The sequence below is a fragment of the Tachypleus tridentatus genome, chromosome 9, assembly GCF_004210375.1.
Source record: "Tachypleus tridentatus isolate NWPU-2018 chromosome 9, ASM421037v1, whole genome shotgun sequence".
Classification (NCBI taxonomy): domain Eukaryota; kingdom Metazoa; phylum Arthropoda; class Merostomata; order Xiphosura; family Limulidae; genus Tachypleus; species Tachypleus tridentatus.
The window spans coordinates 113,707,160-113,719,921 of NC_134833.1; the positions used below are offsets into that span (position 1 = coordinate 113,707,160).

At 31.8% G+C, this 12,762-nt stretch overlaps 1 protein-coding gene across 6 annotated transcripts in view; it reads right to left on the reverse strand.

Moving 5' to 3' along the window:
• The window catches only part of LOC143226086 (uncharacterized), a 61,554-nt gene continuing 48,792 nt past the window's right edge, over positions 1–12,762 (reverse strand). For all 6 annotated transcript variants that reach the window (XM_076456582.1, XM_076456579.1, XM_076456584.1 and 3 more), the window contains 4 exons: positions 8,861–8,964; positions 7,931–8,047; positions 7,005–7,126; positions 1–6,309 (listed from right to left, as the gene is read on the reverse strand). In XM_076456582.1, coding sequence (XP_076312697.1) covers positions 5,858–6,309; positions 7,005–7,126; positions 7,931–8,047; positions 8,861–8,964 — 795 coding nt within the window. In that variant the 3' untranslated portion in view covers positions 1–5,857. The remainder of the gene's footprint in view (positions 6,310–7,004; positions 7,127–7,930; positions 8,048–8,860; positions 8,965–12,762) is intronic.

Consider the following 12,762-nt stretch of genomic DNA (forward strand, 5'->3'; position numbering starts at 1 on the left):
TGGTGAAAATCTATTTTTAATACAAAACCAATGTGTTTATTCACCAAAGGACAATCACTTTTTCATTAAAGACTTTAAATTCTCTGGAAATCTGCACAAACCTATAAATCTTCAAATTGTACCAAACATATTATAGTATGAGAAATTAAGTTACATATTTAGATACAATGTCATACTTTTCCAGGTTGACTAACAACTAAAACACCCATGTGATTCATTCCTCTACTAAAATAAGGTTGCAATCTTGAAATATTACAATGTGCCATCTGAGAAAACTAGTAGACAAAGCTTTACCTCAAGGAAATAACACAGAACAACAGGTAGTTAGAGCAAAGGAAAAATTAATAATTCTTGTCAGAGTTACACAGAACTGCATATATACTAGAATAAGAAATCATTCTATATTAATAGAAGGGGACAGAAAACACGATATAACAAAAGGCAAACAGTAACTGTCATTACAATGCACATTAATGATGACCCAAATTTTGTTTATACAGACACATAACACAGTTCACATAATTTTTCACAAATTATTCTTTAACTAAAAATCTAGTTGTATAATTTTTTTTACCAAATATAATAGTTTGGAATTTTACCTAGTTGAGGTTTTGTAAGTAACAATGATACATCTAGATTAAATTAAGTTTTTTGCAACCCAACACAATTTATTTAATGGAAGCCATAGCTTGCAAGAAAAAAAAATAGTGATAAGTCCTATTATACTAGATTTCAAATAAGGACTAACTTAAATGGGGTTTCTTTAAAACCAAAGTATTAAAATCTCAATACATTTGTTTGTTGTTGAATTTTATACAAACCTACTGGAGTTATCCGTATTAACCATTAATTTTGGGTGATAACTAAAGGAGTAGTCCCTAGCTTTTTTTCCCATCTGATGACCAGCTGGTTCTGATCCCAAAATATCACAGACCACTTCTTACAATATTAACTTTATAATGTATTTTCACATTACAATATAATTTAAGCAGTTTCATCTTATATGCAAAAATGGCTCGTTTGGGTTGAGAAAATATTTTACATAGAAGAGCGAACAAGAGGAATCAATGGTCTAAAGTCTATAGTAGCTAATAAATACCTCCCACAACCAATTCTTATTATACCTAATAGTGAGATATTTGGTAAACTCTGTAGTAACCCACAGTCCCAAGGGTCAGATTTTTCTTCTTTTTTTTTTTCTCAAAAACACAAACCATGGAACCTCAGATGCACAGTCTCGTATGCTAAGCTTCTGCCTATGCTTCCACACATAAGAAGTTTGGCCATGTACTTAACATTTGGTCTTTTCTTTTTTGTTACTAAATGCAATGGTAAACTTAGTGATGCTGATGCTGAACTTCCTTAAAGGCTATCTGTGCATCATCATCAATCATTCTTGAATTAATAGAAGGCAGCTGGTCAATACCTGTGGTTGCAGGTTGCAAATCTTTAATACTTTTAGTACATGTAAACTAACCAACAAGCCACCATCACCCACCCCATCCAGCTTTAATGTTAAAACTTAGCAAAAAATACAACAAAATTCTTACAATTAAGCCCATCAAATTACTTCATTTTCAAGAAAGCAATATAGATTTACTTTGGAAACACTACTTTCAAATTAATAAATAAAAAATGTTCAATTACCCCAATTAATTTTTTTTCTTTTCCACAAAAATTGTTTTTTTTTTAAATGGGATGGTAACAAAATGAATATTTCTAAAGCCATGGGTAAAAGTGTGAAAGATATAATGTTTACTTGAAGCATTATAGGATATGTTTTAGAGGATTAGTATCCATGACATAGGGCATAGGAACACGTTGAGTACTGGAGAATGGGGATCATTTAACACATCTGGTGTTACTCTCAACCTTCTTTTATTGACAGCATGAACATATGTTTTGTGTAAACAAAGGACACATTCATGAAATAAACCAATGTCTTTTTTTCTTTTACGGGCTCTCAGTTTGACAGTCCAGTTATTTTCATAAGATTCAGTAGTGAGACAATCATAAAACAATTATTACATCTTAATTATAAGTAAAACAATACACATGCAAAATTCATTTGTAAAGTACAAATAACCTTTACAATATTACTTAGAAAGAAAAACATAAAACAGCATAACTCCACTTAGTGTTTCATTTTTCTTGACACACCAGTTATGTAAAACAATTTTTTTTCTATGGATCTATTCCCCCCCCCCAAAAAAAAAAAAAGACTTCATTAATTATACACTTGATAAAATTCAGCCTACAGAACATTTTTTTCAAATTTACACATGCACATACACACAGAGATGTATCATCAGTGACATCTAATATCTCTACATGTAAGACCCAAGTGTAAAAACCACAGGATAATGGGTCACAAAAACAAGCAAAAGCTACACAAGTAAAATAAAAAGCCATATATAAATGGTTCCTTTAACTTGTGTAGAAATTATGCCCTGAGAATGTGTGTAATACCTTAATGCAAATAATTTGAAAATCTATTTTACGTAGTGGAATAAACAGAATATTTATATAGTGTCCCAGGTAATATTATGAACAAGATAAATCTGCACTTGGATGTGGCAGTGATGTTAATTTTACTAAACATTAACACAGACAAAATCTTTAAAAATGCCTTGTTACGTATATGCTTACATGCATTTGACTTAATTCATATAAAAATACAATTGACAAAACTGACTAATGTAGTACTACAAAACAGAGGTGCAGACTCCTCTGACTTCACTTACTCTTAGATAAGTTAATACTGATGCTTTAATAGTTTCTAACAGAACTTGTTTGACTACAATGTTTATTTAAATTATATATATATATATGGAAGACTAGTTCTACAGTAAGTTGTTATCACTTCTTATTCTTAAGTTAAATAGCACTAGTTGCAACAGCTGCCATCAATAGTAAGATAAATCATTTCTTTACTGTTGATGGCAAGTTAAAATAAGGAATATTCACATCTTCATACAGACATCACCTTACTTAACTAGATAATACAGGAAAACTACATCTGCTATTAAAACTGATAGAATGAAGAAACAAAATCATCATTTAAAAATCTTACCAAAGGGCAGTGTAAAAGTGGATAAAAAATTTTCATTTAGACTATAGCTTAAACTCTAGCTATTACTCTGAAACAAACCATAATTAAATTGGTTTCAACTGTATTTGTAACATTTTCTCTAGTAGCAACTTTTGACCCACCCTGTATACTGATACTAACTAAAATCTCTGCAGGCATTTGATTATTAATCTTAGCTTTTCATAATCAAATATTTTCATATTTGCTTAAATGAAAGGTGACATCCTCCATGTCACTTAGCTTCTTCATAAAACATTTTAACTACTGATCAGAATAAAACAGATAATTTAATCAGAATGAGTCATTACAATTGGTTACTATGAAGACTATCAAGTCTACAGCCAATACTTAAAAGTAATTCCAAATACAGTTATCCATATAAATTTCACCCAATTCTCACTCGCTCTTGAATTCTGACAAAAGTAAAAAGATGCTACTTAGAAAAAAAAATGATGTGCCGTTTAGCGCAGAGGTAGTGTTCTCCATCTATTCAAAGTTCTGGTGTTACATTACTTGTCTTTAGTTTGAGTTTCTGAGTCACTGAGAATAATACAATCACTTTCATCACTGCTATAGATTTCAAATAAAACAGGACTTGGTGTTCTCAAGTCACGTGGGTTAGGTGGTCTTGATTCTTCAGATTGTCTAGTGGACAAAATATCTTCAACCATCTGATCTGATTCACTTGTTTCTTCCAAGGAATCTGTTAGTGAATACACATTAGTAATTTGTAATTCCATATTATCTTCCTCAGTTACTTGTGGAAATTCAAGTGCAGATGGAATGAGACTGATGTCTTGTGGCACAATTACTGGCAGATCTTCATTCTGAAAAGTACTGTTATTATTACTTTCTGCAATAATCATGTAATCATTCTGGCTTCTTGATTTATTTGCTTTTTTAATTCCATATTATCTGCCTCAGTTATTTGTGGAGTTTTAATAGTAGGGTGAACGAGACTCATGTCTTGTGGTACAATTACTGGCAGGTCTTCATCTTGAAAGGTACACTCATTATTTTCTGCAATAATCATGCAATCATTCTGGATTGTTGATTTATTTGCTTTCTCTAATTCCATTCTACTTACCTCAGTTACTTGTGGTATTGTAGGTGAATAATCATTGAGATAAAGGTTTTGTGGTACAATTATTGGCTGAACTTCTTGAGAAGCACACTTGTAGTTATCTTCTGTAACAAATATAGAATCATTCTTGCCTGTTGATCTATTTGTGTTTTCTAATTCCATTCTATGAGTAGGATGAATAAGACTGAGATCTTCTGGTACAATTATTGGCAAGTCATCATCTTGAAAATTACAGTTGTTATTTTTTACAAAAAACACACAATTATTCTGGTTTGTGGGTTTAAATGTTTTCTGTAATTCCATTCTATCAACCTCAGTCACTTCTGGAGTTTTATTTGAATCACAGGTGAGATCAATGTCTTGTGGTAAATCTAAGTTTTCAGTGGTACTGGCAGAAGTATTTTCTAAATGAACTAGAGAATTGCTTGTTATTTCTTCAGAAATTTGTAGTTCCACTTTATCTTCCTCTGTCCCTTGTTCAGTTTCATCTTCAGAATGGAAGATAGTGACTTCTTGTGACTCCATCACTGGATGGTTTTGACCATGAATGTCCCTTGTATATTTATACAGTCCACAAACAGAACGATGCTTCTGGCTTGTGGACTTTTCTGTACTGTGTAAATCCACTTTGTCTACTTTTATTTTCTGAGCTTCAACACCAGAGCTGAAGATGCTAATTTCTTCTGGCTTGATAACAGATTGATCTTTGTCATAAACACTACTTATACTGTTACTTATTTCAAAAACTGTAAGATTTTTTTGATTTGTATCATATTTTGCTGTTTTCAATACACCTGAAGTATTAATACATGTAGTCACACTTTCAGTGAATGTGGAATTTGCAGGAATACTCTGAAAAGTTGCCATACAATGTTGGTCTTCATTTTCTGATGCAACACCACAGACTGAGTTACCATCTACTGCAGTATCTTGGGACAAACAATGTGTATTAGAATCATCCCCAAAGCTATTCATATCTGAAGAAACACATTTACTCTGAGCAGTGCATTTTAATCTACAGTTGATATCTGCTGGTTTATCAATGATTTGAACATCACAAGAAGAAGAGATTGTAGTTTCACACACTTTACTTACATGTAGTTCTTGCACTCTATCGTCCTTTGTTTCTAGATGCATTTTGCTGTTGGAGGTTGGTGATATATAATCTGGTATGTCATGATCATTTGTTGGTTTTTGTAATTTACTTCCGTGGTTGTATGCTAAATGGTTACTTGCACTGTGATAATGTTCCACATTCCTGGACAACTGCAATTCTTTAAGGTAATTTTTACTACTAGAAGATGAACTTTTTAAGACAGATTCAGGTCCTACCTTTTCCTCTGAACTTGATTTAAAGTCTCTTATTTCACTCGATGAAGTGGAACAATTGCTTTGGTTTTCATCCTTAGTTCTACTAACTGAATCACAAAGTAACTGTTCCAATGTTACTGTTGATATTGGTTGGTTTTTGTCATTTGGATTAACTGATGGAAGTGAAAGATTACAAAATCCCAGCTTAACTGGGGGTTTACCATCATCTTGTCTCATAAATATATCCAAACGATACATTCCAGGAGTTACTCCATGATTTATCTGAAAGAATACAGGTTTATTGGAGGTTAAATTAACATCATTAAAGTCCTTCCATGGGTTGCTCCAGTGCTCAAAGTTGGCACTCTTACCTAATGACAAGTTTGTTGAACCTTTTGAGTTACTTTTGATTGAGTAACTTTATCACTATCTGTAACCTGTTTACTGATTTGAAATGATTTAGAATTCTTTTCTTCACTTACATTTGCTTTTTTCTTAAAATTGTCATCCTGAAAAGACATCACTGTAAAATCTCTCTGGTGTTGATGATACAGATCTTCTAAATGAACTAGTTTTACTTTACATTCATGCAACATTTTTTCTCTTATGTCAAAGTCAGTTATTGATGTCACATCGTTTCTCTCTTTTCCAGATTCTTCTAATGTGGCAGAAACTTCTACCAAATTTTCAGTCCTCTTTTTGTTTTGTGCTAACAAAACTTTATGAGCAAGTTCTGAATGGCTACTTTCCCCACTTGCTTTTAATTCCATGAAGTCATTGTCATTCATATTGTTGGATTTAGTTTCAGACATCCTACATTTCACTGAAATGGAAACACAGTTAATCACTCCAAATCAAACATCTTAATCTACTACAGCAACTAAAATTAAAAAGTTATATTAATCTGTAATAAGTTTATATGTGTCAATTATAATTAATAATTTTTTTTTTACTCTCAGTCTTTATAAGATTTAATAACAATAAGTTGCTACATCACTATTTTGTGCAAGTTCCTTTGCTATTTTCTTATTACAAGTTTAAAAGTAAAAATGCTAGTTTGACTTAGAGACAGGGAGAGAAAAGAGAAAAAAAAACTTTACTACACGAAAGTTTTCTTTTTGATGTAGGTTTGAAAACAAAAAAAGAACAGTCAAATGTAGGAGTTACCAGTATCTTAAACATTTCTTATAATTTTATTAATAGCATAACCTCTAATAAGTAATCCTGTAGATAATATGGACAACTTAATAATGCATATATGTGGGCAAAGTAAAGATTATTACATTCAACACCTGGTTTGAAATCTCTTTTTTTCATGGCACCTTAAAATTTTCACTTTTTCAAGGTGTCACATCTTAGCAATTAAAGTTACACAATCATTACAAACCACAAAATGCTATGCTGTATTGCTTGACTTAAAACACAAGAAGTAATTTAAATTTATATAGCTACATACCATACAGCAGTGAGATTAGAGATAAAGTGAGCATTACAGCTACTATGAGTAACTTCTCTTACATTTCTCAGTTATATCTACACATCTAGGGCATTCCCAGAAAGGTTTTGGACAGTCAGGATCCCTACAGAGAAGGTGACAGCCTTGAGATCCACAAGCCTTACAGACTAAAATCTCCCAGTCACTGAAAACAAACATTTATATATATATATATATTTATGTACTAATAACTCTTTAAAAAAATAAGCTGAAGTCCTCAAAAACAAAATCTGTATGAAAAAATATTATAATCTGAAATTTCTAATTCATCAAGTCATTTTCCTTTAATTTCACCAGATAACAAACAATATTCTTCAAGAACATATTAACTGTGCTACAAAAATTTAGTATTTGAAAACTGGGTACATTTGAAGGAGAGATAGCTTTTGGAGAAGACACATTACTTTGTGTGTGTGTTTGTATGTTTTTCTTATAGCAAAGCCATATCAGGCTATCTGCTGAGTCCACCGAGGGGAATCAAACCCCTGATTTTAGTGTTGTAAATCTGCAGACTTACCACTGTACCAGCAGAAAACATAATACCTTATATTTATACATTTTAAAAACAATAGTGCATGTTGTTATACCCCACCACAGAATTTGTCTGACTAGTTTTTAGTCTTTTGAAAAGTAAAAACTTTATTGTTCATTATTTAAATGTTCTTTCAAATCTATTTATGTTGAATTAACCTACTTTAGTTTAGAAAAACAAATTCAAGTTATTTTTTTTGCTTGGTTTTCACATCTTATTTCGATGAATTTAGCTGTTTATTTTCTGTAATGTTTTTTTCCTCCCTATGGTCAGTTTTATAACACTTTTAGATCCTGAAAGTGATCAGTTGTTAAAAATTTTCCTTGAAATTATAGAACAGTCACTCTTTAAGACTGAAGAATAATTATATGGCATTAAAATGATTCTATTTTCAATATCTGAATATGCACTTTTTACCTTTCTTTTGAGCTAAACTTTCTTCCTTTTGGACAAATACAGTATGTCGCATCACACTGGCAATACTTTATTCTATGTTCTCCGAAGGCATTTTCTTCTTGTTTGAAAAAGGTATTCCTGTTAATAGAAAAACAATATTTGATACCGAAGTCTGTTTTTTTCTCTTTCCTAGGTAACTGAAAGTTGTGAAAATTAATAATTCAATAAAATAACAAATTCAAATTCAAAATATCAAATGCCCTTCCTTCATACAAGTCATGGAAAATCAAGCAAAAATAAAACTCAAAGTTTAGAACTTGTGGAAGGTGTTAATCCTAAATCAAAACTGTGATGTTAAAACTGGAATGAGCAAAATACTGAATAAAAACATCTGAGAAAAAAGTGGTTTACTTTTCAGGTTTTTCAAATATTAACAAGATAAAATTGGCATTAGTTCAGTCAAGTCAGTCAAGAATGTCCACTTCACAAGTCCACAACTATGTGTGATCATTTTTTTTTTAATTCACAAGTAAAATTTACAGACATGTTTCAATATGCTAAACAAAAAGTACAGGATGGTATTCAGTAGCTGCAAGAGTGAATATTAATGTAGATGAGAGGTAAAGTTCTAAATAAAAATAAAGGTTCCCAGCTAGATGAAAGTGGACTTGTTTTAGAAAAAGAAAAACATACATGTAATCATAAAAAACAACAATTTCAGTGTCAATGAATAAATGCTTTCTGACAGAACAATAAAATGGACGTGCATCTAAAAAAGCAGAACAAGTACTGCCTCAAAGAAAATAAGTTATGGTACTCAGTATGGATGAGTACTGAGAAAATTATGTAGGTGAAAAAATACATAATACTACAAGCAACAAAATCATAAGTTGAAATACCCTTATTAATTTTGTAGAAACAACACAAAACAGTTGTAAATTTATCACCTACCGTTCTTGTGTGTGAATGCCATGTTTCCACATCTCTGTGTTAAACAGATCTTTGTTGTTACATACAGGACACTTGAAGAAGTGCCCTGCATGCAGGGCTAGCCTCTGAAACACAGAAATATAGGTATTCATCAGGAAATACAGTAGAGGAACAATTTGGTTATGAGGGTTCAGACTGACAAGAAAATCTAGTAAACTTGAGAAGGACTGCATTAAACTTTTAAATTAGGAATGACTACAGATTAAAAATTTAACAAATTCATTATCTCTTATAAAGCTGTCAACTCAGTACATAAGGTAGCATAAAAGGCATTAATATTAACAATGTAAATATTTTGTTCATGATATTTCACTTAAAACAGGTTTCTGTACATTTTTCAGTACTATACGAACCATGTGCATGCGAGAAGCCTCATAAATCTGATTAGTTGTGAAGTTTTTCTGACAAATCTATGCACAGTATTTATAAACAATGGCCTTAGTCTTGTTGAAAATGGTTTGTTTGTACCTATATACACAAAAAACACAAGTAGATAAAACAAATGCTGTCTATGGTTATCTAAACAGCTAAAATATAAATGTAACACAAATTATGTGTGACCAAAACACCAAATGTTCAACAGTCAGGAAAGTACAGTGGAGAACACATAAAACATGTACTGTTTTAGGGCTAAGCATCAAAAGCTGAAATTAGATAAGTAACATGTTAGTCATAACTGGATTTTTGATGAAAAATTGGTTAGTTAAGAATAACTGTCCACATATAAAAGTTAATAAATGTACTGCAATACACAACCTCATGAACTATTTAATAGATCTTAAGTTTGACAAAATCTAGCAATACTCCTACTAATCAAACTATTTGGGAATGACATATCTATACATGTAAAAGCATCTGAATGTACATCTTATAACCAAATTTTTATTTTTAAGTTTTTCTTAAGTTGTAGCGATAAAAGTGGTTTTACCTGCTGACTGCCCAGACCTGAGAAGAAATGAAACAAACTTGGCAGGGATTTAGTTTAGAGAAAGAGAAATCTGATGAATTCTCTCCCCAACAGGGGTGGCCAGTAGTTCCTCTTTGTCCCTGCTCATGGAAGATTATTTACTTTTACGTGGGAGTTTTCCTGTATTTTTTATTTGACTCGTTTAAGGCGATGAAGTGAGGTGGGGCAGTATGAAAATGATGGGTGAGGAAGGAGAGCGAGACAAAGGCAGTACAAGGGAAGTAGGCCAGGCTGGAGTCCATAGACAGAACAGCAGACGAGACGAAACGAAACATCAACTCAAACGGCATGATTCACGGCTGAGCAAGGATATTGCCTTGGCTGGGATCTAAAGAACCAATGCCTAAGATTTGGACATGTGGGAAACGGGGGTGCCCCAAGAAAACTCACTTTCACAGGGCAGGTACCAAATGAGCTTTTTAACTGCAACAACTTTAATATACACTATTGGAGCTGAAATCACCAAGGTTACTAAGACACACCTGCTTTCAGTTTTTACCTACTGATCATCCAGACCCAAGAAGACACATGGTTCTAGTTTTAGCATTCTTTATAAATGATGGTGTTACTTTCTTTTTTCCTCATACATAAATTTTTTTTTTTTCTTTGGTACTCATATCATATTCAGATGGATCCCAAGTAAGTAATAATAGCTTTTAAAATATTAAGTCTGCAACTAGATTTTTTCCTCTTGTAACTTGATTTGGAGATGAAAGAAGAATTAAAGGTTTCTTTGAAAATTCCATATTTGTAATGGAAACGTGTTTGTACAGGTGGTTAAGGATGAAGTATGCTTGATGGTTATGTGCTTCAAATGGATACAGATCCCATCAAAGTCACAATTATTTAAAATTTACAATGATTTCTTTTTCCAATCAGTGTATTTAACTAAGCACACTTCTTTCAGTAATTACCACTTTAGTAGTAATATAGATCACACCAAAGTATATTGATGTATTATGTTGATGGTGATACACGATACAGAGTATGTAAATAAATGTTACTTCTTAATGGTGATACAGAATTCATTAGAGTATGTCAAAATGAGTAGCTTATTGACAGTGAAACGTGATACATCAAAGCATGCTAACATGTGTGTTTGTATTTTATTATACCAGGATACATCAGAATATTCCAACATGCGTTAATTCGTGATGGCCATACAGAATAGATCAGACCACGTAAGCATGTGTTATTTCTTGATGGTAATAAATCAGAATAATGCAACATATTTAACTTCCCAGTGGTGAGACAGGATACATCAAAATAAGCCAATTTATTTCAAAAGATTTAACTTTTCATGGTAAAACTGAACAAAAATAAAATTCCATTTCATACAGCTGTTCAAAATTTCATGCAACTTTGGATGATTTCTGTATAATTTTAAAAAATTAAGTTTTTGTTATCTGCAGATAAACAGAATGGCTATAGCTTTTAACAAAGTGGAGAAACAAAATTTTATTAATATTTAAAAGGGAAAGAAGTTAGTCATTTCACCCCTGTACAGAACATTTCAAATGAAACAACAATCCAATGTCAACTTCCTTGTGTTCACTCAAATTGAGGAACCAAGTTGCAATCAATATTAATCGATGTTTTTCAGGTTTTATCTCCAACTTGTATGAAGACTAAACTGTCACACATATTGATAGCATACGTTTAAGTAAACTTGTACTGCCAAATGGCTCTAATAATATTTAATACATTTGACTGTGCATGTTTGTACCAATTCAATGAAATACTCTTACACTCACTGTTATACTGGTTACTACAGGAATTGTGTCACACTCCTATTGGTGGAGAGTTGCTGCATGATCATTTGCAGAAGCTGGGTGTAAAAGGACAGTAGTGTGCATTAAAAATTTGTGCTAACAGAGGGCAGTGATGGCCAAAAATGCTACTCAAGGAAACTTAAGATGAAGAAAATTCCTATTTCTTCTAAACTAGTAGTACTTTATAAAATTAGTAACTGTAATTATATGACAAGTATGGGAACTCAGAGGATAACTGCTCATAATTTTGTTATTAATATCACATACTGGTGCTACAAGTGTTACTTATAACCTACCTCTGATTCTTACGAATTAATGTTTATAACAATTCTAATGCAGGTTTTATGAAGATGTGTTCTTTTCATGACAATGGACCACATTTAAAACAATTTATGCCATAATTTTGTATGTTATTCTGCATCAGTTGTATTACGTTAAGTTTATTCAGTATTCATTATTCTGTTGTTTTTGAGAAGAGATATGTGGAGAAATTTAGAGTTGATAACAGTCTGGTTAGTCAATATTATATTACACAAGGATTAAAAAAGCACACTTTATAGATGGCAGTGTGCACGTACTAGTGCAATGCAGTGACATACTGCAAAAGATCCGAGCTGTAAATCCAGACAGCACACGTGCCACATACGTATTAGGTTCAAGGCTTATTCTTGACCATTGTGCACTACCATAAAAACACAGATAGGCCTTTGTATGAGGAGAAATAATGAATTTCTTTTTAAAATAAATATTCCAATAAGATTACTAAGCAATACAGAACCAAAAAAAAACAAGATTAAAAACAAATGATGAAGTTTCAGAGTTATAAATAAAAATGGAAAAATTGCACAAGAGAGTGTTTACCTTATAAACTTCTCAAACACTAAGCAGCAAATTGAAGGATACTATTGTAAAAGAGAACCACAGATCAGAAACATCACTGCAATAATTTGGTCCTATTTACTGGAGTTATTACCAAATTAAGGACCAAAGAAATGAATTTGGCATAGGCTATCATTTCAAATGTTCACAAACTTACAGCCATGCCTTAAAGTTATGGTTGGTTTAGTAAAATACTTGAAAAACAAACTATACTTATTCCATTCAATCACAAACTGTTCAAGTCC